Here is a 26,951-nt window from a genome sequence, read left to right as displayed (position 1 = left end):
AGATATAGATATGGGGAAATAAAGGGAAATATAGAAAGGAGAGAAGTGTGTGTTAATAGGTTACAACTGTTGCATCCTGTTAAGTTGTACTTTCTCTGCATTTTACACGTGCTCTGTCTCTGCATGTCTGTAAGTGAGCAGGGCAGAGGCGAGGGAAACCGACATGGCACAGCACTGGTGTCATCTTGGCCACAAGGGAGATAAACCTCTTGGTTGAAAGCCAGTTCATTGGCAAATGTGATTTACGTGGGGCGTCTCCCTTTCTTGTTTTTCTCCTAGAATTATTTGTTTGTTTGTCAAAGGGATTTGTTGAGTTTATTGATCTGTAAACTGCTGTTGGGTAAGATGGCATAGAAGAGAGGAAAGATAAGCCCTAGAGAAAGAATAACACAAAAATGTGAGGGGGAAGGAAGACATTGGGGTGAGGAAAAGACTGCAGGATTCTACAGCTCTTCAGGGAACAGAGGAAGGATTAGAGCGGCCACAATGTTCATTGCTTTCACATGGAAATGTACAGAATGCATTTTTCACTCAAAACGGCATTTTCGTTCACCTACACAGCTATAATGTACGGGGTCCTAGCTTTATTTTAAATTGAATATGGGAAGGCAATAACTGTTATCTGCCCACGCCAGGTCTCAAGAAATGTCTCTCTGCTATTGCATATGCCTGATGATGAAGAAATGGCAGTAGGTTGTCAGTCAGTCACCAAGCAACACTTTTGTCTTGACACAATGAAGACGGGTGGAAAATATTTTTGAAAAGGTATGACAATCATACATTTTACATGAGTGAGAGTTATGACCTGACATGCACATAATGCACACAAAATAGGGAAAGGTAGTCAGTTGCACAACTGAATGCTTTCAACCGAAATGTGTCTTCTGCATTTAACCCAACCCCTCTGAATCAGAGAGGTGCGAGGGGATTCCTTAATGGACTTCCACGTCATCAGCACCCAGGGAGCGGTTGTTAACTGCCTTGCTCAAGGACAGAACAGCAGATTTTCCCACCTTGCCGGCTCGGGGATTGGAACCAGCGACTGGCCCAACGCTCTTAACCGCTAGGCTACCTGAGGCTGAGAGACAATGTTTCCGTTTTAAATCTAATAGCTGTAATGATCCCGCGGTGAGGGAATCAGCTCAGTGGCAGTTTGACCACGAAGAGATTGGGCACTCATACAGCACAGCTTGTGCCTGCTGTCTCATGCCTCCAGAAATCAGGGACTAAAATACTGCCTAGTTTAAAACTGTTCAACTGATGTCTCCTCACTGGACAGATGTGCTGCTCAGAATGAATGAACGAAATGTGAGTTCTGTATATGCTGTATAGTACTACTCTATTTTATTAAGCACTTCATTTAAAATGTTTTTTAGATGGCTGTGAGGTGATTTTGGATTTTGAGTTCCTCCTGTGTGCATTTTGTTTTAGACTTTTTTTTTTTTTTACCAAACGGGGATGCAGAGCACGTACTCTGGGGCCCCGGCCTCCAGGGTCAGGGGCCCCCAGATAGCATATGATAGAAAGGTGTGTAGCATTGCAGGAAATTATCTTTAAAACGGCAACATTTTGTCTCAGCCTCATGGCAAAATTTAAACAAAAGCATGAGATGAGCTGTAAAACAGCACATTTTTCCCCTGCCCTGTGGCAACAGTGTAGAATTGCAGGAAACGTGCTTTAAAACTAAATGTTTCTCTCTGCACCATGACAATATGTGTTGAAATGCAGGAAGTTAGCTGATTTCCTGACCCCCTCAGTGGGCCCCTGGAGGTCGTTGCCCCGTGGCCCCAAATGCAGTAGTCAGGCGGCCCTGATCATGGCCTTCACATGTCACAAACAGTTGCTCTCAGAAAATATATTCACTCACATCATGAGTATGGTTACCTGCACACAATAATGACATTATTGTGGATAGTCAGATTAATATAACAGTTCGACTAAAATGTTAGGTTAGTTAACCTATATGCATTGCAAGAAGAACGATTTTCCCTAATAATCCTGTTTACATGGACACATCTGAAATCAGGCTTGATGGCACTCTGATAAATGCAGAAAATCGGCAATCAAAATAAACGTTCTACAACAGCGACTGTGGTATTTTTGGGATGCATATTTGATTCTGAGTTCGGACATATAAAGTTTGTTTGTTAAAACTACTAAACGCATACATTCAGTTGTTCGGAACTCACTTCAAAGAGGGAGGCTCTCTCAGCTAGCGCTAGCACATCCACAGATCAAATACACAGCTGGAACGCGGTGATTAGGTCTACATAATTCGAAAGATTGCTGGTGTTTTAGTTGGCGTATGCTTACTTCAATTTTGACTTTACACCGATTAAGATAAACAGAGTAAGGTTTTTACACGACTTTTGCATAATCTGCCTACTGCCATAATCAGTTTAATCTAGAATTATTACTGTGCATGTAAACGTGTGTGTGTAACCTGATATACATGTTCAACCCCCGATATTTTATTAGAAAGATGCATGCACTCAACAACTGGTATAATTTCTCTCAACATAGATTTTTGGACATGCTTTTAAATACAGATCCTCTGTGGTAGAATTATGTACCACTGTGCTAATTGCTTGATAAGAAATATTTGTATTATAGATCCACTCCTCTCTCGCATTCTCTCTCTCCTCCCTCCCGCTCCAGTGGAAACGAAAGCCTACCCCTGTGCCCGAGTAAGACGGCGCCACGAGATGAACACACACACGTTCATACAAGCACATACACACTGTTCCAGCGTCAGGCAGTCAGTCTCTACTCGGACCGGCCAAGGCTGCCTCAGGCTATCCAGCGCAACACTGAAATAGACAGACAGAGTACAAGGAATACTGTCATGAAACCAGACATACACACACAAACAACAGGGGTCACAAACACAGGGATCTACAACTGTGTGAGGACCCGGACACACCCTCAGACCAGACGAAGGAGGCAGTGTGTGTACGCGTGTTTCTTTGACCTGTGGTTGTAGAGGATTTTCCTGGTGTGTGACGGCACACTACTTTTGTCATCTCGTTTTCTCTACCTGATGCGGTGGGATTTCCTGACCCTGGAGTTCAACAGCTGACCCATGCAGGCCTAGAATCAGCTTCCGAGTTGGGGACCTGCAACAGAGCTAAAGGTGCTGAGCAGTGCTGGTACTTTGCTAGCCTTTCCCTGGACTATTCTCAAATTCAGGCAAAAATGTAAACCTTCTCATGCTACAACTATGAAACAACAGGCACATTTTCAGCAGAGATAGGCTACTTTGTCTGACACAGCTGGAGGACTGTCATGGCTTAGCCTAAAATAATTGAATCGGGAAAGCCAACGTCAACTTTGTCCAGTCTGTTTTCTTTGGTAATAAGAGGTGGGAGCTAGTACTTCTCAAATGACTGACTGTGATTTAGGTTGATTTTCCAATTTTATTTGTTTCTGGTTTCTTTGGGCGCAACTAAAAGGAACAACTCTGTTTACGTTTTTTTGGTCGATATCCCCTGTTTTCGAACCACGCGTTGCCTTTTCGCGGGTTTCGCTTGCCCATCAGTACCTCTGCCCACACACAGCTCGAGCCTCCCAGCTGATATTTCACCTCAGTCACTGACAGTCACACATGCCAAGACGTCGGCATAAACCAGTTTGACATGGAGGGAGAAAACTCAATTTAAGGTAATTGTATTGTATTTAGGCAGATGTCAAATATGTTTTTGTAGCTGCAACAAATTTGAATCCATGTTAAATTATATCGGCTACAGCCAGACAGTGCACTACGTTTTCCAAAATGACTTTTGAGTGTAGGCTATGATGTGAGAACAAATATTTAGGCTTAATATAAGGCTAATAGCTTTACAAAACCAGGCATACCGTCCTTATAACGTTTTAAGGTTTTGTTATGTATACATTTAGAAGTTTTAAATATGTGTTATCTACTAGAAAAAGCCTTTATCTGATTTCAGACATCAGTTTATCATAACCCTATGCGCCCTATTACTCAATTGTTTTTGTTTTTGATAAAATACTTAATAAACAAGATGTAGCCTATAGCTTCAAATGAATCAAAGTAATTGCCCTCAGATAGAACAGTGTTCTATCTAGCCTACATATATGTGAAAATGGCATGCAAGGCAACTTCGATTATTGCTAAATTGTTTAGGTATTTGGTGGTGTACCAGGCTTTGATGCTAAACAGATCTCAACGAGTGCAGTTTAACAGTTAAATCAATGCATATCCTGTCAGGTGTAAGCTTAATGGTCTACCAGTTTGATAGAGGCAATTAACAACCATGTAATTGTCTAAGAAAGTTCACCTTCACAATAACTTACTAAAGGAAGCTGTGACAAGTATTTTGTCACATATGTTGACATAACTCCAGTCTGGTATAAGGGAGTCACCCTCTCACAGATGTTCTATAACATGGTAGTGCAAAGGCCACTCAAACGTGACATGAAGAAAAATAGTTTGAGGGAATTCAGTTGTGACGAAGCAAAACAGCTCTTTGAATAGAGTTGAACAGACATGAAGAGACTCCAAACTGAGCCTTTTGTGTGTGTGTGTGTGTACAAATGTCTCCCTATGTCCCCCTCCTTAGCTCGACAGGATAAATAATTCACAAGGACATTATTCAGCAGCCTAGCAGGATGAGGATGGAGGGAGTGAAACTGTTGCTGGTTCTTCTTCTGCTGCTGGGTGCCTGTCTCCAGTGGGTCCAGTCTGGCAAGTCCTCCCGGCACCGTGATTCACACCGACGTCCCAGAGAGCACCGGGACCATCGGCAGCACGGGAACATCACGCTGGCCATCATCCTACCACAGAGAAACACTGCCTACCCCTGGGCCTGGCCCCGTGTGGGTCCGGCTCTGGACCGAGCCATCAACATCATCAACGCTGACCCAGCGCTCCTCCGTGGCCACCACCTGGGTTACGTGTTTGAGAACAGCGAGAACGAAGAAGGCATCTGCTCTGAGTCCATCGCCCCACTCATGGCTGTTGACCTCAAGTTCGCCCACGACCCCTGGGCTTTCATTGGGCCGGGCTGTGACTACACCTCCTCCCCAGTGGGCCTCTTCACCACCCACTGGGACATCCCCATGGTAACGGCGGGCGCCCCAGCCGTTGGCTTCAACGGCATCAACATGTACCCGTCCATCACCAACACGGGCCCCACGCACAAAAAGCTGGGCAAGTTCGGCCTCCATATCTGCAAGCACTTTGAGTGGAAGGAGCAGGTGCTGCTCATGTTCAGTGACAACAAGAAGGATGACCGGCCGTGCTACTTCGCTGTGGAGGGCCTCTACACAGAGCTGCACTTGAACAACATCACCTCGGTGGACCTGGTGTTTGAGGAGAACACTGGACCAGTCAACTACTCTGACCTGCTCCACAACATCAAGCAAGATGGCCGAGGTGAGTCCCCTATATTCACTACACTTTATTCACAGCTTTGTATTCTACATATTGTGAGAGCAAATTCGTTAATGTTCAGTGGGTTGGCACAGTGGAACTTATTTCATTATGGTTAGGCTTGTCAGCCTAAGAACAGCCTAAAAATAACCTTGGAGCATGTTATTTATTCAGCCGAAGCCCTCATGACATAGATTTCTTTGAATTTGTTGACACAGCTGTACAAAAATAGTTAAACTGTATGTGCTTGTTTTCACATTTACGATTGCGTGTGTGTCTCACTTATTACCTATGATATTTGTTGTCTCCTGCCCTCTGAATGATTCGTAGCAGCATGGCTTGTTAAGCGTGGATATTAGCTTTTGATCGTTGCTGCAGGGCATGGATGCGCCAGCAGCCTGAGCAAGAATTATGAGCTCAATCGATGCTGTGCAGATCAGACAACTCACTGCTGCAAATGGCCTGTCCCCAGGACAGACAGAGATAATAAGATCGGCGTCATTAGATGATACAGCAGTTTTATGGACCCCCTCAAATTTTGTCCATCGATTAAAAAATTATATATATAATTAATATATATATAAAATATATATATATATATATTCTTTTTTTATTTTTATAAAAAATATAAAAAAATCCACTGTATTTTGGTTCAGTTTACCCTTCTGCTGCCTTTGAGGAAATGGGCACAGTGAGTACTGTACAAAGAAAATATAATTCATTGCTACTCCAATCTATCAATTTCTTTGCAAAGTCAAGTGAGTCAACAAATAGATAGATAAGCCTCTCGATTGGTTCCCTATGAGCTTCCCTCTCCCGTTCCCACAGTCTCCAGAGAAGACATTTATTAACAGAGGTCAAGAGCCCTGCGACCTCATAAGGGAGCTGCAGTCAACATATCAGATCTGTAGGTATTTCCTGCTAAACAGACTCCGTCATTGGGCTAATTACCCTGGCCCTTTTCTTTTTGTTGGTCTGCAGTTCATCATATTTAACCAGAGGTGAGCAAATGATGGACTTAGTCAAATTAGGGATTTGTTCAAACAACTGGTAATCCATGTCCTGGAACAAATATTAAATATGAGTATTTCTGTTCAACAAGAAAGTATGTGTGACTTAACATGTTTCTTTTTGTTTTCACACTGTGAACTTTGTTGTTTTGGTTACATGGATCCAAATGTGTACTTATGGAGCGCCAGAAGACTGTTGTCTGTGGCTTATTCCAATTCACAGTCAACAGGGTGTGATTGATTAGGGCTTTTAGTTAAGGTTGTCTGACTGAGATCTGGTAGAATGGCCACACTAATTTGAAAAAGGACATGGGACCAGAGCTGATTGTAAAAGCCATGCATTTTGATGGAGTGCAGTTGACCTGTGTGTGCAGACCTTATGAGTTGTTTTATGTATTTAGGTTAAAGGAGCAATCTGCAGTTGCTACATCCATGTTTGGACTTATAAATTAATTATATGTACTCATTGATTCTTGAAGAATATAACTTAGAAATGCCTCATTTATAAGCAAAGTAAATATAAACTATATAGCCTCAAAACATGGTTAAATCTATTATTTTGATATCATGGATGGTCAGTCCTTGCATCCATAGCTCTGTCTATGAATTTGAGAGTGGTAACATTTCTCCAGCCCCATCCCTCAGCTTTTTACCGAAACAGGGACCGGAGATGACTTTATTGTTTTAACTAATGATTGCCACTTTAAAGTGTCTGTTTAGCATTAACAGTCAGGAAATGTTTAACCCAAAGACCTTCGTAGACATATGTTTTTTATTGCTCATACACCTGCCTGGGAAAAAGTCATCATAGGGGATGCAATGGTTCATTAGATTGGGACCGGTGTAAAATATAATTAATATCTGAGTAAAAAGGCAGTTTCCTGAATATAACCTCCGCCATGGCCCAGTTAGGAATCAAAATAAACTTAACTCCCACGGTATTTATCAGAAAATCTCCTATGCTTGAAACAGCCATTTGTACAACTCCATTTAGAAGAATACCCATGGAAGAGTTATAGTGGAAATATGACTGACTCGAAGAAGAAAAGACTAAGTCATAAAGTAGCAAGTGGAACATTTGGGTTAGCCTACACAGTATATGAGAGTACAAAAATACTTCCTGATTGTAACTCTGTTCTGTCAGAGAACACAATCAGCAGCTGATTTACATGTTGTTGTCAGTTTGTTTCAGAACAGCAGATGGTTTGAGGATCAGACAGACCTGCTTTATATTCAGATTTCATGCATTGCTTTTCTCCGCGTGTGGAAACTCTTTTCACAGCTCAGAAACAAGTAATACCACAACAACACCAACACTCATCTCACGCTATGGTTGGAGAGAGTGAGGGGCAGGAGTGCTCAATGTGCAAAAAAAATAATAATAATGTGTGTGTGGTGCAAAAAGATAATGTAACAACCTCCCCAGCCCACCGTAACACATAGACACACATCTGTCACACTCACCAGCAGTAATGTGACCTTTTCCTCAGCACTCATCAAGAGAGGAAGCCTTTCACAATATGTCCCCCCACCTCACCACCCCCTGCCGCCATCCCCAGGGACCAATAAATAAATACCCACACCATTATGATGAGGAAATGACGCCAGAGACGGTTTGTGTGCTGCAGGGACCTCAGTCTGTTGTTTGGGTGCAATTCATTGTCTCACCAACTGTTGCTTCGCTCAATCGCCCCTTTTACTGAAAAATAACATGGCTTGGATTGTTTTGGACTGGTTTCATTGTTGCTTCAGGGGCCTTAACAATAATCCAGGAGAAAAAGACTGAAAGTGTGGTCTCATATCTATTTGTGTGTGTCTACACCCAAAAATGAAAATGTCTTAGATTTTCCACAGACCTCAAAAGTTGTCTCCTGATGTGGTTTAAGCATTGTTGTGGTTTTAGAACAGGGATGGGCAACTGGCAGCCGCATTTGAAGGCGATCGAATCAACTCCCCCTCAAAAAAGTATATCTTTTTTGGAACTCAGTCGAGGTCTCAACTTACTTGAGTTAAAATACTAGAATATACAATGTGCAATTTCAAAATATGGTTGCGGATCAGCCGTTTTTCTCTTGTTTTGTCAGTCACTGATAGTCAGTCAATTAGCCCATGTCAGCTAAAATGATTTTAGATTGCTAAATTAGTTTAGCTGCCAGCTATGGCTTGTTACGCATGGATGTGGGTGTGCAGAACCGTGAGCAACCTGCGGCCCCCATGATGAGTTCAGATTTTTGTGGCCCCCACCCCTATCAAAGTTGCCCATCCCTGACTTAGAACATCCAGTTTTGTTGTTTTTGTGTAATAAAAAAACTGATTTTGAGAGCAAAACCTAAAAATAGGGAAAACAAAACTGAGAAAAATTAAGTTGGGAAACACTAAACAGAATTAGGCAAGTAATAAAACAGATTTTATAGGAACACTACAAATGCCCTTTAGCTGATTGAGCACTTTGACCCCCTGTTCCAGCTCCTTTCAAAATAGGATCCTTACCAACCCACCACTGCTGCACTGCAGGGAGCAGGATGGAGATTGCGGTGTATTGAATATTGATCAAGTTTAGGGGTTTAAATAACTCAACGTTGGTAACTCATCATATAACTTGTAGAAGAGTTAAGCCCAGTGGACTGGGTGGGTGTACATGGTGTGTGAAATTTAATAAGGGGCCATTTGCTGAATTGTCAACAACAACAACAACAGAAAATCAGCCATTTGTTTCCCCCAAGAGTCCTTTCATGAGCACAGTATTTATCAGATGCAATAATTATAACCATAAATATAATAATTTATCATTATGTTTTTATGAGAGAATCTTATACAGAAAGGAAGAGTTGAATATTGTGAAGGATTTCCTCCAGTCCACTGGTCATGCATATTTTATGAGTGGATTTGCACAGTAGACTGCACTTCTTGTCAATTATTTTGGTGTTAATTCCTTAAAATTAACCTGTTAATGTTTTTTCCTGTCAGAAATGGTGTTTCTGGGAGTAACGAAGCTCTGTCTCTGTGATGGTAGTGTAACAGTGTTGCTTCCGTCCCTCTTCTTACCCCAACCTGGGCTCGAACCAGGGACCCTATGAACACATCGACAACTGTCACCCAGGAGGCATTGTTACCTATTGCTCCACAAAAGCAGTAGGCTCTTGCAGGGCAAGCGAAACAACTACTTCAAAGTTTCAGAGCGCGTGACGTCACTAATTGAACGCCATTTCACATAGGCTCCAGTAGGAGTAGTTCTCCTCTGAGGAGGTTGGCCTGCATAGACTAATCGATAAATGAATGCTGTGTGTGGAAGGAGCACAGTTTATTTCAGGACAGCTCTGTTTGGTTAGCTGTTTTTAACATCTGGAGTAGTAATCTTCCCCACAGTGTGTGTGTGTGTGTGTGTTTGTGTGTGTGTGTCTGCCATCTTTATCAACCAACCCAATTGACTACGCTAAAAAAGAGCAACAGCCAAAAACATTTGGCAAAGTCTGAATTTTTTATCTACTTTGCTGAAATGGTTGGACAGAACACAACAATACATTTATCAATGTCGTAACCTTTTTGCACAATATCTGGTATTATGAAAGACCAGATTGGTTCTTGTTTAATTACACAAGCCATGGAATCATGTGAATGGGGTGTTTATCAACACAGTCCTGACCTGAATTTAAAGTTTCTGAAGTGACATAGAAAAAGTGTGAAAGTGACTTTTCATTTGGACTTTGATATTAGCAAATATATTTGAGCAAAGGTGAAATGTATGACTAAATGATGGACCCATGTGGACACAGCTCTCCCCTTGCCACCCACTCTCTGCCTCACCTCCATCTTGCCCTTCTCTTTGCTCTCCTCTCCTCACCCATACCCTCACCTTGGTATGCTAATCAGTTATATTTTGGAACAGGCTGTTTTAATCAAGGACGGTGTAGCTCCGCAGGTGGTTCAGTATCAGTCCCATTCATCTTATTGATGAGAAACTCTATCTTCTGTCAAAGCCATACAGTAAAGATAATCACTTCCAAAGAAAGACGATCAAAGAAAGGCTGAGTTATTTTCCTTTTCACTACACACACCCACATGCCCAGTGATTACATAACTTCTATAGGTTAGTGAGAGTACAGTATGCCAGTAGAAAAACTATGCACTGCGTAACCGAAAGCAACGCATGGCTTGTTAATCATTAGTTGAGGAATTATACAGCACCCAATTACTTGACGAGATAGGAGCACTCAATTAATCCCAATGGGATTTCCTGTCTATAAAGAAATGTATTTTACGCTACTGCTACTCTCTGTTCATCATATATGCATAGTCACTTTAACCATATCTACATGTACATGTACATACTACCTCAATCAGCCTGACTAACCGGTGTCTGTATGTAGCCTCGCTACTTCTATAGCCTCGCTACTGTATATAGCCTGTCTTTTTACTGTTGTTTTTATTTCTTTACCTACCTATTGTTCACCTAATACCTTTTTTGCACTATTTGTTAGAGCCTGTAAGTAAGCATTTCACTGTAAGGTCTACACCTGTTGTATTCAGCGCATGTGACAAATACATTTTGATTTGATTTGAAATGTCTATACACAGTTCCAAGAACATCACACTACCTGTGAAAGGGAGGGGGTGATTTTTCAATTAACTTTCATGGTGGCAGATCTTTGTAGAAAGTGTTGATGAGCGAGAGAGTTTTGGCAGTTGAGCTTGTTAACACAGTGTTAAGGGGGTTGTTGACATCACCCTTGCCTCGACATGACTCCTTCACCCCATAGCTTGGACTTCCCAAAAGGGGTGACGCAAGACCCTGGAGCTTCCATCTCTTCTAGCTCACCTCCTCCTGTCGCTATGGTTGCCGAGGCAGAAGGGGACCATGCTGAACTTAACTACCCACAAGGCCTTGCCTCAACCCCCCCCTCCTCAGCCCCGTCGGCCCCGTCCATCTGGCTTTAGTTAAAAATGTATGTTCTGGAATCCTGGAGAGGCAAGGAGAAGGAGGGGAGCCAGACATGTAGGCCTATAGTTTGCCTTCGAGCCTGGGGGAGATGGTAGTGGTGATGGTTGTGGTTGGTTTTATATTTGTTGGTTTGCATGAATACACACAGATGAGTCAACACACACATTTAGTTATCTTGGTGAGTTTAGGCCTGCTGTTCATCACAGGTGGAGTCTGGAGTCCTGGGAGGGACGGAGGCCGCTTCTGCCGTAATGGTTCAGCTTTGAACACACTCCTATCCCAGTTTAACATCTAACAAAGCTTTTTATAGTTAGACATTGTATAATTGGATGTTTTCTGTATGATGTTGGATATTCACTCTTAGAAAAAAAGGTGTTATCTAGAACCTAAAAGGGTTCTTCTGATGTCCCCATAGAATAACCCTTTGAAGAACCCTTTTGGTTCCAGGTAGAATTTTTTTGAAACCAGAAAGGTTTCTTTATGGAACCAAGAAAAGGTTATTCTACGGGGACAGCCAAATAACCCCTTTGGAACCCTTTTTTCTAAGTGTTTAGATAAGAGAGCACAGCTCTAAACTAGACACTGAATTATAGTTTAGTCATGGCTGGTAATTCCATACTGGGGACAAATCCACAGACTTCTCTACCACGTGTGGGGACAATTAGCTTCCAGGGCATCTAGCATGAACACACACTGACACACACACACACACACACACACACACACACACACACACACACACACACACACACACACACACACACACACACACACATACACACAGTCTCTCTGAGTGCATCTCCTGCTGAGGAAAATCATGGTGTTTTCCAAGGCTTCCCAACCTGTTTGTGTTGCGTGTTTGTATCAGTATATATCCATCTAAAGCTTGTGAAATTGTCTTTTGAGTCATCAGATAAACAATAACATATTTCTGGTCAGATCACTGCAGGCCTAAGCTGCGATACAAGAGGCTTTTGCTGATCTCATCCCACCTTTCAATAAGGCCCTATTGGGTTTGTTTTGTGTGCTATGGCTATGATGGCAAATGAAGCAAAACAGAAATTCAGTATGAATGGGTTGATAGTAGCGACAGTCTAAGAGAAGTTTAGTATCTCAATAGTGTTCACTTATAGATATCCTACTGGGCACAAATGTTGTTCAAAGTATTTTGATTTACATTTGATTGGATTGTCAACTAACGAGGAATGAACCAAAATTTGAACCATGTCATTGGATTTGGGTGAAAAATTGGGTGAAAAAAAGACAAACATTCCCAAAATACTTTTAAGTTGTTTGTTGAAATGACATGAAAACAACGTTGATTCAACCAGTTTTTCCCAGTGAGATGGTGACTGCATGGACACATAGAGGGGTCGTTTGGAGTGAAGTACGCAGTGACATACTGATACATCATTCTCATTTAATTTGCCAGCTTCAGGTCCCCATACACTAGTCTTCTTGCTTTCATCCAAAGATCCCAATAGGTATGCCTAGCAGCAATGTTTCTAAGTAATATCCCGCATAACAATATTAATTGGGATTCACTTCCACTGTCTGCATATCGCAATTTGTAATTGTAATGCAACTAGATAATGTAATGTTTAATCAAGAACCATGGAAGTCTGCTGTCTCTGTCACTTGACTGTGGAATTGTCTGTGTGTTCAGGAGGAAGTAATTCAAAGACTTAATCAAGTGTCTTTGTTTCTCTGGAATGTTTTGGGAGATTACACTGACACAGAGGGATTGATTATGTTATCACTCACCAATTTATAGGAAAGGAAGAAGTTGTGTGGTGTTGTGAGAGACAGAGTAAAGAGGGCTACAGAATTCAATGTGGCGAACATACATCCGTGACTCGATAACAGCCAATTAATTTAGTAAATAAAACATTTTAAAAAGTTTGTAAATAAAAAATAATGGTCCATCAGCCTGTCGCTACTCTGCGGTTGTGGACTCTGAATTAAGTTAAGAGAAATTAAATGAAGGTGGAGGGAGAGAAGGAAATAGAAAAAGTAAGAAATGTTCTTATTCCTTCCTTGCATCACCCTCCCTCTCCTTCTAACAGCAATGTTTCTAACCTTGTGTGAAGGTAAGAAAATCAGACAGGATGGTGTGGTGACGTGTGACAGACATTCTATTTGCTATCTCCGCCTCACTCTTGCTCTCTCACCTAGTCGTCATGGTATCAGCTGGGCTGTCCACAGTGAAACCACTACATCATCAGCTCTTCTGAGGTTGGAAGTTCAAAGGAAGTGTCAGACCGCCTGAAGATGATAGTGGAAGTGTGTGTGACTGTGCACTTATCAGGCATGAAAGGTATGTCTCCTGACCCCAGGGCGACCCGGACGATCCCTTTTAGTCTCCTTAGGTTTGTTGGTTTGGTTCCACTGCTCACTTCCTGACCAGGGCCATTAAACCCCGAAACAATAGAGCCGCCAGGACAGGAAGTACGTGCTACTGGAATGTCATCACGTCCCTGGAGACTTCCTGTGCCACTCTTCCACGCCACATGGTGCCAGACCAGACCACAATAAACTAGATAAGACCCTAAATAGACCATAACACAATAACCCATCAGACTAGACCAGCCCAGAACACAATACACTATGACATTGACACTTTAGAATAGACTAGACTAGATCAGCCTAGACCTACCTGTGCTAGAACAGGCCACACAGGATCACAGCAGCACAACCTGCTTATGGGGTATAGGGCTTAAGGGTTGTTTTTGGACCAGGCAAAACTAACACAATGGCGCACAGAGAATGCTGAACACGGTTTGACATCCACAAACACTTAACGTGTGCTGCCGTGGCAGTGCCAGGTACTTGGCAGCCTGCAGTAATTACCCAGGCTAATGAAGGGTCTGACCGAGGTAGTTAGCCTCTGGCTGGGAGCAGAGCTGATCATAGAGCTAATAGAGCCCTGTTTCAGATCACTGTCTCTGCCACACCGCCACAGGCACTACTATACCCCAGCACAATTAGCCTGCGGGCTAACATTGAGTGTCCCCCCTCCTTTCTCTCAATAGCCCTATTTACAGTACCTTCAGAAAGTATTCATACACCTTGATTTATTCCACATTTTGTTGTGTTAAAGCCTGAATTTATAATGGATTAAATATCTTTTTTCTCTCACCAATCTACACACAATACCCCATAATGACAAAGTGAACACATTTTTTTAAATCTAAGTAAACTTATTGAAGATTAAATACAAAAATATCTAATTTACATATATCTGTCAACATTTTGGACACACCTACTCATTCAAGGGGTTTTCTTTCTTTATACTATTTTCTACATTGTAGAATAATAGTAAAGACATCACAACTATAAAATAACACGTTTAGTAACCAAAAAAGTAAAAACAAGAATATATATTTCTTCAAAGATTCTTCAAAGTAGCCACCCTTTGCCTTGATGACAGCTTTGCACACTCTTGGAATTCTCTCAACCAGCTTCATGAGGTAGTCACCTGGAATACATTTACATTAACAGATGTGCCTTGGTAAAAGTTAATTTGTGGAATTTCTTTCCACCTTAATGTGTTTGAGCCAATCAGTTGTGTTGTGACAAGATTGGGGTGGTATACAGTAGATAGCCCTATTTGGTAAAAGACCAAGTCCATATTATGGCAAGAACAGCTCAAATAGGCAAAGAGAAACGACAGTCCATCATTACTTTAAGACATGAAGGTCAGTCAATCCAGAAAATGTCAAGAGCTTTGAAAGTTTCTTCAAATGCAGTCGCAAAAACCATCAAGCGCTATGATAAAACTGGCTCTCATGAGGACTGCCACAGGAAAAGAAGACCCAGAGTTACCTCTGCTGCAGAGGATAAGTTCATTAGAGTTAATTGCACCTCAGATATTGCAGCCCAAATAAATGCTTAACAAAGTTCAAGTAACAGACACATCTCAACATCAAATCAAATGTATTTATATAGCCCTTACATCAGCTGATATCTCAAAGTGCTGTACAGAAACCCAGCCTAAAACCCCAAACAGCAAGCAATGCAGGTGTAGAAGCATCAACTGTTCAGAGAAGACTGCGTGAATCAGGCCTTCATGGTCAAATTGCTGCAAAGAAAACACTACTAAAGGACACCAATGATAAGAAGAGACTTGCTTGGGCGAAATCTATCCTTTGGTCTGATGAGTGCAAATTTGAGATTTTTGGTTCCAACCGCCACTTTGTGAGACGCAGAGTAGGTGAATGGATTATCTCTGCATGTGTGGTTCCCACCGTGAAGCATGGAGGAGGAGGTGTGATGGTGTGGGGGTGCTTTGCTGGTGACACTGTCTGTGATTTATTTAGTATTCAAGGCACACTTAATCAGCATTTTTACCACAGCATTCTGCAGCAATACACCATCCCATCAGGTTTGCGCTTAGTGGGACTATCATTTGTTTTTCAACAGTACAATGACCCAACACATCTCCAGGCTGTGTAAGGGCTATTTGACCAAGAAGGAGAGTGATGGAGTGCTGCATCAGATGACCTGGCCTCTGCAATCACCCGACCTCAACCCAATTGAGATGGTTTGGGATGAGTTGCAGAGTGAAGGAAAAGCAGCCAACAAGTGCTCAGCATATGTGGGAACTCCTTCAAGACTGTTGGAAAAGCATTCCAGGTGAAACTGGTTCAGAGAATGCCAAGAGTGTGCAAAGCTGTCATCAAGGCAAAGGATGGCTACTTTGAAGAATCTCAAGTATAAATATTTGTTTAACCCTTTTTTGTTTACTACATGATTCCATGTGTTATTTCATAGTTTTGATGTCTTCATTATTATTCTACGATGTAGAAAATGGTAAAAATATAGAAAACCCTTGAATGAGTAGGTGTGCCCAAACTTTGGACTGGTATTGTAAGTATTGACACCCCTGAGTCAATACTTTGTTGAAGTCTTTTTGGGTAAATCTCTAAGAGCTTTGCATACCTGGATTTTTCTATAATTTTTTTTCAAGCTCTGTCAAGTTGATTGTGATCTTTGCTAGACAGCCATTTTCTTGCCATAGATTTTCCAGACAATTTAAGTCAAAACTGTAACTAGGCCACTCAGGAACATTCAATGTCACCTTGGTAAGCAACTCCAGTGTAGATTTGGCCTTGTGTTTTAGGTTTTTGTCCTGCTGAAAGGTGAATTTGTCTCCCCGTGTCTGTTGGTAAGCATCCTGAACCAGTTTTCCTCTAGGATTTTACCTGTGCTTATAGCTGTATTCCGTTTCTTTTTATCCTTAAAAAAACTCCCTAGTCCTTGCCGATGACAAGCATACCCATAACATGCTTGAAAATATGAATAGGTTTTCGTCCTCTGAGTTAGGAAGGACGCCTGTATCTTTGTAATGACTGGGTGTATTGATACACCATTCAAAGCCTAAATAATAACTTCACCATGCTCAAAGGGATGTTGAGCGTCTGTTTTTTTCTTCTACCAATCGGTGCCCTTCTTTGCGAGGCATTGAAAAACCTCCCTGGTCTTTGTGGTTTAATCTGTGATTGAAATTCATTACTCGATTGAAGGACCGTACAATTATCTGTATGTGTGGGGTATAGAGATGGGGTAGTTAAATCGTGTTAACCACTATTGAACACGGAATGAGTTCATGCAACTTATTATGCGGTTTGTTATTTTGACACCTGACCTTATTTAGGCTTGCCATACTTATTGACTCAAGACATTTGTTTTTTACAAACAAAATTCTACTTTGACATTATGTAGATCAGTGACACAAAATCTAAATTGAATAAATGTTAAATTCAGGCTGTAACACAACAGAATTTGGATAAAGTAAAGGGGTGTGAATACTTTCTGATGGTTCTGTATCTCCACACCGCAGTAAAGGCCTGGTGACTCATTATTATTGGTATAATATGACTTCCATGGTACATAAACCAAAAGTTATTTTTTATGATGCTTTACTTGATGGACTTTACAAGCATGAAATGGGTGCGTCTTTGAAGAAAGTATGATTTGAAGTGCCTATTAGGTGTTGGTCTGTCTGTTTGTCTGTTTGTTTGTCTGTTTGTCTAGACGTCATGTGTAGGGTTGCACATTTTGGGGAAATTTCAGAGGTGGAAACTTTCCATTGGAATTAACGGGAATATATGGGAATTAACGGAAATATATGCAAATTAATATTAATACCATTTAAATGTAGATGTTTTTTGCATTGGATATATTTACCATATATGGAGAAAGAAACATAAACCTTTTACCTTATCATAAGTAGACATAATTGCAAATGATTAAATCCTTCAAATAGAAATAAAAAAAACGATTTAGTTACCAATTCAACTTTATTTAAATGAGTTGACTCTTCACATCGGATGATTTCACTGAACAACAAAAGGGAATATTGAATGATCCCCAATGAGCCATCACATCTCCCAAAAACGTTTGGGAGATGCATCTGTAAAATGATAGTCTAGAAGCTAAAGCTTTGGCTGTCTTCCTCTCAGGCTTCCAAGTCTTCTCCCTGGACCTCCTTAATATCCACCTCTTGAACATAGGACTCTGAGGCCTCATCTTCACTGTCACTTTCCAACCTTGTTGAGGATGGCTCAAAAAGCCTCAAACTTGCCCGGATGGCCACCGATTTTTCAACCCTTGTATTGGTCAGCCTGTTGCGTACTTTGGTGTGTGTGTTCCCAAACAAGGACCAGTTGGGGTCTGAGGTGGCTGATGTTAGTGTGACTTGGAGGATGATGGAAGCAACAGGGGAAAGAGCCTCAGATCCAGGAAGTCCCTTCCACCAGGTGGCTGTTGAGATATGTTGGCACTACTGCCATATTGCATCTCCATCCCAAAGCCCTTGCTTGGAAGTCTACTTCGCCAGACTGCCAAGAACCTTGCCACCATCCATGCAAAGGTAGCGAGACACGGTATTGATGACACCATGTTCTTGCCAGCATACTGGGGTCCAACATGTATGCTGCGGCGTGTACGGGCTTCAGGCAGAAGTCTTCACGCTTTTTGATGTATTTCAGAACTGCAGTTTCCTCTGCTTGGAGCAACAGTGAAGTGGGCAGGGCAGTACGAATTTCTTCTCTTACATCTGCAAGCAGAGTCTGAACATCAGACAGGATGGTGTTGTCTCCCTCAATCCGTGCAATGGCTACTGCTATAGGTTTCAGGAGATTCAGGCTGCTTACCACTCTCTCCCAAAATACATCATCCAGGAGGATCCTGTTGATGGGGCTGTCCATACTGGCAGACTGTGATATGGCCATTTCTTGGAGAGACTCCTTCCCCTCCAGGAGACTGTCAAACATGATGACAACACCACCCCAATGGGTGTTGCGGGGCAGCTTCAATGTGGTGCTCTTATTCTTTTCACTTTGCTTGGTGAGGTAGATTGCTGCTATAACTTGATGACCCTTCACATACCTAACCATTTCCTTGGCTCTCTTGTAGAGTGTATCCATTGTTTTCAGTACCATGGTGTCCTTGAGGAGCAGATTCAATGCATGAGCAGCACAGCCAATGGGTGTGATGTGAGGGTAGGACTCCTCCACTTTAGACCAAGCAGCCTTCATGTTCGCAGCATTGTCTGTCACCAGTGAAAATACCTTCTGTGGTCCAAGGTCATTGATGACTGCCTTCAGCTCATCTGCAATGTAGAGACCGATGTGTCTGTTGTTCCTTGTGTCTGTGCTCTTGTAGAATACTGGTTGAGGGGTGGAGATTATGTAGTTAATTATTCCTTGCCCACGAACATTCGACCACCCATCAGAGATGATTGCAATACAGTCTGCTTTCTCTATGATTTGCTTGACTTTCACTTGAACTCTGTTGAACTCGGCATCCAGCAAATTAGTAGATAAAGCATGTTTGGGTGGAGGGGTGTATGCTGGGCAAAGAACATTCAGAAATCTCTTCCAATACACATTGCCTGTGAGCATCAGAGGTGAACCAGTTGCATACACAGCTCGAGCAAGACATTCATCAGCATTTCTCTAAGTTCCTCAATTCAGTCAAAAAAACTTCTGATTCCAGGAGGACCATGAGCTGTTGCTATCGATAAGGTGTCTGATTCATCATTTTCACCTCAAATAGAAGTAGAGGGACTTTTGTCAGAGGTTGCTTGTTGTGAGCGCTGAGGAAACTTTATGCACTTGACCAGATGATTCTGCATCTTTGTTGCATTCTTCACATATGATTTGGCACAGTATGTGCAAGTGTACACAGCTTTTCCTTCTATATTAGCTGCAGTGAAATGTCTCCATACATCAGATAGTGCCTGTGACATTTTCCTGTAAAGATTAGAAAAAAATTGTAAAAAAAAAAAAACATACAATTCCATGTACAGATAAATAGTTAAGCAGTTAGATTAAACAACTCCTTTGTAAGATAAATGTTTTAAAATGAAACATGTATGGAAACAGGTGAATTAACACTCCTCAGTTAGCAGGCTCAAGCAAGCTAAAACCCACATGGTAGCAAAAACTAACTAGCAGAAATTGTTAACAAGTTTGAAATGATTTAAACACACTTTGCTGTAGGCTATTATTTACTAGTTAACAAAAAATCATGTATGTCATATAAAATATATTCACCCCTACCAGTATTGTAATCAAAACTTACCAGAAAGCATGTTGTCCTTGGCTCAGACAGTGGAGTGGTGTGGTGTGGGCTCAATAGCATCTCATTAGTGTGCAAGATCTTGAGAATCAGCTGTTCATGTGATGGAAGAGTGCACTGCACATGTGATGGAAGAATGCACAGTGCATGCAGAGGGTTGAAATTCTATTGAATTGGGGATAGTTTAACCAAAATATGCCACAAGACCTAGAATTGCCTTATGTGTATCCCACAAAAAAAGTTCACTGTTATAAGCCAACTTTTTTGATGAGTTTAATTAAGCAAAAATCCCCAAATTCTCATGGAAAATGTCCGGAAAACTTCCGGAAATTTACCGGAAAGATTCTGACCCTTTGCAACCCTAGTCATGTGGCCAGTGGTTGTTGTGTAAGGAAAATAAATAGATGGTCGTCTATGCTCTCATTGTACTGGGTTGGTATACTGAGTCACCAAGGTGTAGTAGGGTCAATCCGATTAGGATATTGATCACTTATGCATTGTAAATGGGTGGTTGACACAATAAGCCCTTGGACTAAGCGGTGCACAACTCCTTGTTCCAAGGATTGCCATGTTTGCTGGTTTAAAATTCACTTATAAAACATTTATTCAGATGTTTGAAGCATTTAGTGTGTTATTTCTCATCGTACAGATGTAAGATCTTAATTTGATCACCCTGTTGCAGGAAATGTTAAACTTGTAGTGTATTTGAGCATTAAAAAGGCTTCTAAAGTTTGTAATTTCCACTTCCAAATTTCAGACTTGATTTTCCCTTACGAAAAATGTATCAACGACTACAGAAATGTCCATTAATTATTATCCACATAATAATTAACATTTCCTGTTGCTGCTGGATTATTTTCCTGCTGTAGGAGACTGGCTAAAATTAGCTAAAATCCTACATCTGTATGATGATAAGTGTGACTAGACTAACCAGAGTGACTAGGCTAATAAAGCATTTCAAATACAATTAGGAGATTCTTAACCTGATCTATTTATGTGTTTTTGCTTTCCTCATTATGCTCACACAACATTGGCCTGCAGGTTGAACTACATTGAAGACCTGTCACATTGTTACAGATGTAGGATCTTAATTTGTTTGCTACAGCAGGAAAATGACACTGCAGCAGGAGAATAACACTGCAGCAACAGGAAATGTGAATTATTATGTGTATTATAATTAATGGATTTTTTTGTAGGGGTTGATACATTTTATTTTAGGGCAAATCAACTCTGAAATTTTGAAGTGAAAATTACAGACTTTAGAAGCCTTTTTAAACCTTGAATACACTATAAGTTTTCTGCTGTGCAGGAAAATTCTCATCAACAAAAGAGTGATCAAGTTAAGATCCTACATCTATATGCTCTGTTTAAAGGATGGTTTTTAAGATGCTTGTTGAATACACTTGAAAGAAAATTGACATATTACCTTACTTGCTTTTGCTTCAGAATTGGTTGAATTGCTCATTCATTTACAATATTGTTCTTATTCCTACATGTATTAGACAGGTCTATAATTTAAAGTCAGGACCTTGGTTGTTGTGTATTTTGCTAGAAAAAACAATATTTGACCATATGTGCAATAATTATCATTACACTCCCATTGTCTTTACCCTCTTCTTTTTATACCCCTTTTTTAACCCTCTCTCTCTCTGCCCCCGTAGTGGTGTTTGTGTGTTGCTCTCCGGACACGTTCAGGCAGCTGATGGTTCACTTCCGGCGGGCAGGCCTTCCTCAGGAGGAGTTTGTTTTCTTCTACATTGACATGTTTGGACGCAGCCTGGACTCCCAGAATGCTCAACCCTGGGCCAGAGGGGACCAAGACGACCTTGTCGCCAAGGAGGCCTTCCAGGTAAGCCTTGGATCAGAGGCAAGTGTATCATCTCATTCCTCATCTCATTCCCATCATTACCTTGGAAACAGGTATGTGCTGTATTCTACGCTGACTTACACAGCAGGCCCTGAAGCAATCATATTTTGATATCCCTATGTTTCCCCATGGCTGTCATTGGTGTGCTGCCAGGCAGATGAGATAATAAATCTAATCTTGTTTATTTTCCATTCTCTCACTGTGAAGTACTTTAATTTTCTTCTCAATTCCCTAGTGAGTTACAGACTCTCCAGCGAGGGGGAGAGAGGCAACATAACTATATGTTTTGTGACATCCCGTCAGTGTGTTGATATCAGTCTCATCTCACAAAGCCTGAAAGAGCAAAACAAATGGGCCAGAGGTTTGAAAATGTAACTGATGCATGTTCTGTACATCAGTGGTGCACAACATACGGCCCTACTGGTGGGTCGTGGTCATATTTCTTAGGTTGATACGGATTTTAAGTGGGTTCTAATGGTCTGGGAACCAATGCCATAACCCATACGTATGAACACTTCTCTCACTGCTGTGTTTTTACAAGTTATCCTTCTCAGACCTTAGTTTTCTGCTTGAATGAGGTTGGGCCTGTATCTACACAGACTGTAGGAATGGGAGGGAGGAGATGAGATGATTTGATGAAAGTTATTGGGTGTTTTGGAGGATGTGTTCTGGATGACTGGTCGTATTGACAACATATAATAGAGCAACTAGGCTCTAATAACAGTTGCCTGTTTATAAAAGGGACAGGCCTGGGAAAGAGGAACATACTGTTCATTTCTACCACAGAAGTGGTGTTTCTCACACCTGTGGGTCATTCATTCATTAGCATAAATCATCATGTGGTATGATTCTGTATAATTCAGTGAAACCTTTGTCTTATGAATCACAATAGTTTTTTTTCTTTGTGTCTGTCTCAGAGTGTGAAAATCCTGACCTATAGAGAACCACAGAACCCTGAATATAAAGATTTTGTGAGGGACCTGAAGACAGATGCCAAGAGAATGTTCAACTTTACGGTGGAGGACTCACTGGTAAGGGGCTGCACTGTGTGTGTGTGTGTGGGGGGGGGGGGTGTGTCTGGTGGTGGGGCTCTCTTAGAGAGAGAGAGAGGAGAGAGAGAATTGAGATCAAAAGGAGTATTTATAAAAGCAGACAGGACTTGATCTCAATGTGGCACAGACTTGAGGCAATATGAAGGGTGCTAATTATGCTAAGGCATGAAGACTACTACACAGAATAAAGCTCTGTATAATAATCTATACACTGAGAGTACAAAACATTATGAACTTGACATAGGCTTACCTGGTGAATCTAGGTAAAAGCAATGATCCCTTATTGATGTCGCTTGTTAAATTCACTTCAATCACTGTAGATGAAGGGGAGGAGACAGTTTAAAGAAGGATTCTTAAGCCTTGAGACATGTATTGTGTATGTGTGCCATTCAGAGGATGAATGGGTAAGACAAAATATTTAAGTGCCTTTGAACGGGGTATGGTATTTGGTGCCAGGCGCACCGGTTTGAGTGTGTCAAGAACTGCAACGCTGCTGGGTTTTTCACACTCAACAGTTTCCCGTGTGTATCAAGAAAGGTTCACCACCCAAAGGACATCCAGCCAACTTGACACAACTGTGGGGAGCATTGGAGCCAGCACCCCTGTGGAACGCTTTCGACACCTTGTAGAGTTCATGCCCGACAAATTGATGCTGTTCTGAGGGCAAAAGGTGGTGCAACTCAATATTAGGAAGGTGTTCCTAATGTTTTCTACACTCAGTGTAGGGCTATCATATTTTAGAGAACATCTCATTATGAAACATTTGATTGAGCCACATCTGGCAGGCAAGCAACACATACAAAGAAATATCAGTAGTACTAGTTCATTTAGCAGTAGTACTAGTTCATTTAGCAGCAGTACTAGTTTATTTAGCAATAGTACTAGTTTATTGGGGTTTGCACATCTGAGAGTGTGTTTGTGCGTAGAAAGTGAAGATGGAGAGGCTGCAATAAGTAGGCTTATATGTAATTGGCTTGCGTGCAATGCTTGGACAATTGATTCAATTTATTTTGGAAGAAAAAGCTGATTTAGTTAGTGGAGCTTATCTTATTATTATGTTCCCTACAAAGGTGCACAATGATGATATTCTACACACTTCTACAGCTGAATCACTGGTGTCTTGTTTAGGAGATGAGAGAGACACGCGTATGCACACACACACACACACACACACACACACACACACACAGATTGGCACGATACATCCACCTATCCTCAATATGGCAGATTGACTACATTCAAGTCCAATTTTCATCTCTGACTCCGGATGGAGGTGTGTGTCCTTGCATGCATGTGTGGGCTTTCGCGTCAGTGACAATTTAGGAAGCAAAATAAAACAAAGAGCTTGACAGGCCACGTCATCTAACTGCCCTCCCCGTTCGACACACACAAATCCAGAATTGTACGTCAGGGCTTCTATTCCATCCCCGGGATGAAGGGAGGCTCGGCATTGGTCCTGGTTTCAGACAGGGCTGTCTGGCACCCCTCACAAGCCGATGAATCACTTGTAGCAGACAGCTAAGTGCAGTCAATGTGATAAAAAGACAGGTCTGACTCTGGAGGATGAGAGAGAGGCACAGAGCATGAGAGTGCTGCCCTGGTCTACCTGGTCCTCATTCACCCTGTCTGGACATTGTGTCTGTACGTTTCCAATTAATGCAACTGAACTGAGTGGATTGTCTGAGTGGGTTATTGTCCTCATATTCCATTTTGTGATTGACGTGGACAGTTCTTTTGGTTTGGGGCCATTGTTTGAAGAGATGATGAGATAGAAGAGGAAATTGTTTCTCACGCAGAATTGTGAAATTAATAAAGGGGTAGAAATAGGTACGGAGATGATAGGAAATATTTATCGTTGGAAGAAATAGAAAGTGGTATTAACTTGAAATATATCAAACACTGTAGAGAAGCTTGTAGAAGAGACAAGTAGTTAGCAGAAGAAGTTCTGCTCTTCATGGCAGTGGCACAAATATACAGTTGAAGTCAGAAGTTTACATACACCTTAGCCAAATACATTTAAAATCAGTTTTTCACAATTCCTGACATTTAATTCTAGTACATATTCCTTGTCTTAGGTCAGTTAGGATCACCACTTTATTTAAAAAATGTGAAATGTCCGAATAATAGCAGAGAGAATTATTTATTTCAGCTTTTATTTCTTTCATCACATTCCCAGTGGGTCAGAAGTTTACATACATTCAATTAGTATTTGGTAGCATTGCCTTTAAATTGTTTAACTTGGGTCAAACATTTCGGGTAGCCTTCCATAAACTTCCCACAATAAGTTGGTTGAATTTTAGCCCATTAGTCCTGACAGAGCTGGTGTAACTGAGTCAAGTTTGTAGGCCTCCTTGCTCGCACACGCTTTTTCAGTTCTGCTCACAAATTTTCTATAGGATTGAGGTTAGGGCTTTGTGATGGCCACTCCAATACCTTGACTTTGTTGTCCTTAAGCCATTTTGCCACAACTTTGGAAGTATGCTTGCGGTCGGTATCCATTTGGAAGACCCATTTGCGACCAAGCTTTAACTTCCTGACTGATGTCTTGAGATGTTGCTTCAATATATCCACATAATTTTCCTACCTCATGATGCCATCTATTTTGTGAGGTGCACCAGTCCCTCCTGCAGCAAAGCACCCACACAACATGATGCTGCCACCCCGTGCTTCTCGGTTGGGATGGTGTTCTTCGGCTTGCAAGCATCCCCCTTTTTCCTCCAAACTTAACGATGGTCATTATGACCAAACAGTTCTATTTTTATTTTATCAGACCATAGGACATTTCTCCTAAAAGTACGATCTTTGTCCCCATGTGCAGTTGCAAATCGTAGTCTGGCTTTTTTATGGAAGTTTTGGAGCAGTGGCTTCTTCCTTGCTGAGCGGCCTTTCAGGTTTTGTCGACATAGGACTCGTTTTACTGTGGATATAGATACTTTTGTACCTGTGTCCTCCAGCATCTTCACAAGGTCCTTTGCTGTTGTTCTGGGATTGATTTGCACTTTTCGCACCAAAGTACGTTCATCTCTAGGAGACAGAACGCGTCTCCTTCCTGAGCTGTATGACGTCTGCGTGGTCCCATGGTGTTTATACTTGCATACTATTGTTTGTACAAATGGACGTGGTACCTTCAGGCATTTTATTTGTGGAGGTCAGAAGCTTCTTATGCCATGACATAATTTTCTGGAATTTTCCAAGCTGTTTAAAGGCACAGTCAACTTAGTGTATGTAAACTTCTGACCCACTGGAATTGTGATATTGTGAATTAAAAGTGAAATAATCTGTCTGTAAACAATTCTTGGAAAAATTACTTGGGTCATGCACAAAGTAGATGTCCTAACTGACTTGGCAAAACTATAGTTTGTTAACAAGAAATGTGTGGAGTGGTTGAAAAACGAGTTTTAATGACTCCAACCTAAGTGTATGTAAACTTCCAACTTCAACTGTAGCTAGACATACGCCGTAGCTTTCTAATTATAGAAAATAATATCTATTGGATGAGGGTAATAGATGTACTATTAGTACATGTGTGGTATGGTTGATCTAAGCGATCTCATAAAAAATAGGTGATGATAGATTTAATAACTTTTCTACAATATCCTTTTGCTTCCCTGCAGATGAACATAATCTCCGGAGGGTTCTACGACGGGCTGATGCTGTACACCCATGCCCTGAACGAGACCATGACCTCGCCAGAGGACAGACCTGTGGGGAAAACCGTAACCAGGAGGATGTGGAACCGCACCTACAATGGTCAGTCCACTCCACGCACCTCAGTTTATAACCTGGATCTTTATTCCATTGAATCAGGGGTTCGAAAGGTTCTATTTTTTTTTTGGAACATGTGTAAAACATGTTTTCAGTCTAGCACTAGCTCGGTGCTCTGTCTCTGGTAACTACAGTGGTCTGCGTTTTGTCACAGTGTCACGTCCTGGCCAGTATAAGGGTTAATTGTCATTTTAGTTTGGTCAGGACGTGGCAGAGGGTATTTGTTTTATGTGGTTCAGGGTGGTGTGTTAGTTAGGAGGGCGTTTGATTTATTATTCCGGGGTTTTTGGGCACTGTTCCTTGTTTACGTATTTCTATGTTGATCTAGTTAGTTGTATGT

The 26,951-nt window shown here is 41.5% G+C and overlaps 1 protein-coding gene across 1 annotated transcript in view; it reads left to right on the top strand.

Annotated features, from left to right (window-relative positions):
• Nucleotides 1–2,679: 2,679 nt before the first annotated feature.
• LOC106605459 (atrial natriuretic peptide receptor 1) overlaps nucleotides 2,680–26,951 on the top strand; it is a 74,342-nt gene continuing 50,070 nt past the window's right edge. Inside the window, exons 1-5 of the mRNA XM_014201144.2 lie at nucleotides 2,680–3,660; nucleotides 4,581–5,395; nucleotides 21,589–21,776; nucleotides 22,712–22,825; nucleotides 26,461–26,596. Of these exons, the coding sequence (XP_014056619.1) occupies nucleotides 4,630–5,395; nucleotides 21,589–21,776; nucleotides 22,712–22,825; nucleotides 26,461–26,596 (1,204 nt within the window). The 5' untranslated portion in view covers nucleotides 2,680–3,660; nucleotides 4,581–4,629. The remainder of the gene's footprint in view (nucleotides 3,661–4,580; nucleotides 5,396–21,588; nucleotides 21,777–22,711; nucleotides 22,826–26,460; nucleotides 26,597–26,951) is intronic.

Source organism: Salmo salar, chromosome ssa05, assembly GCF_905237065.1.
Source record: "Salmo salar chromosome ssa05, Ssal_v3.1, whole genome shotgun sequence".
NCBI classification, from domain to species: domain Eukaryota; kingdom Metazoa; phylum Chordata; class Actinopteri; order Salmoniformes; family Salmonidae; genus Salmo; species Salmo salar.
This window is presented reverse-complemented; position numbering and strand designations above follow the sequence as displayed.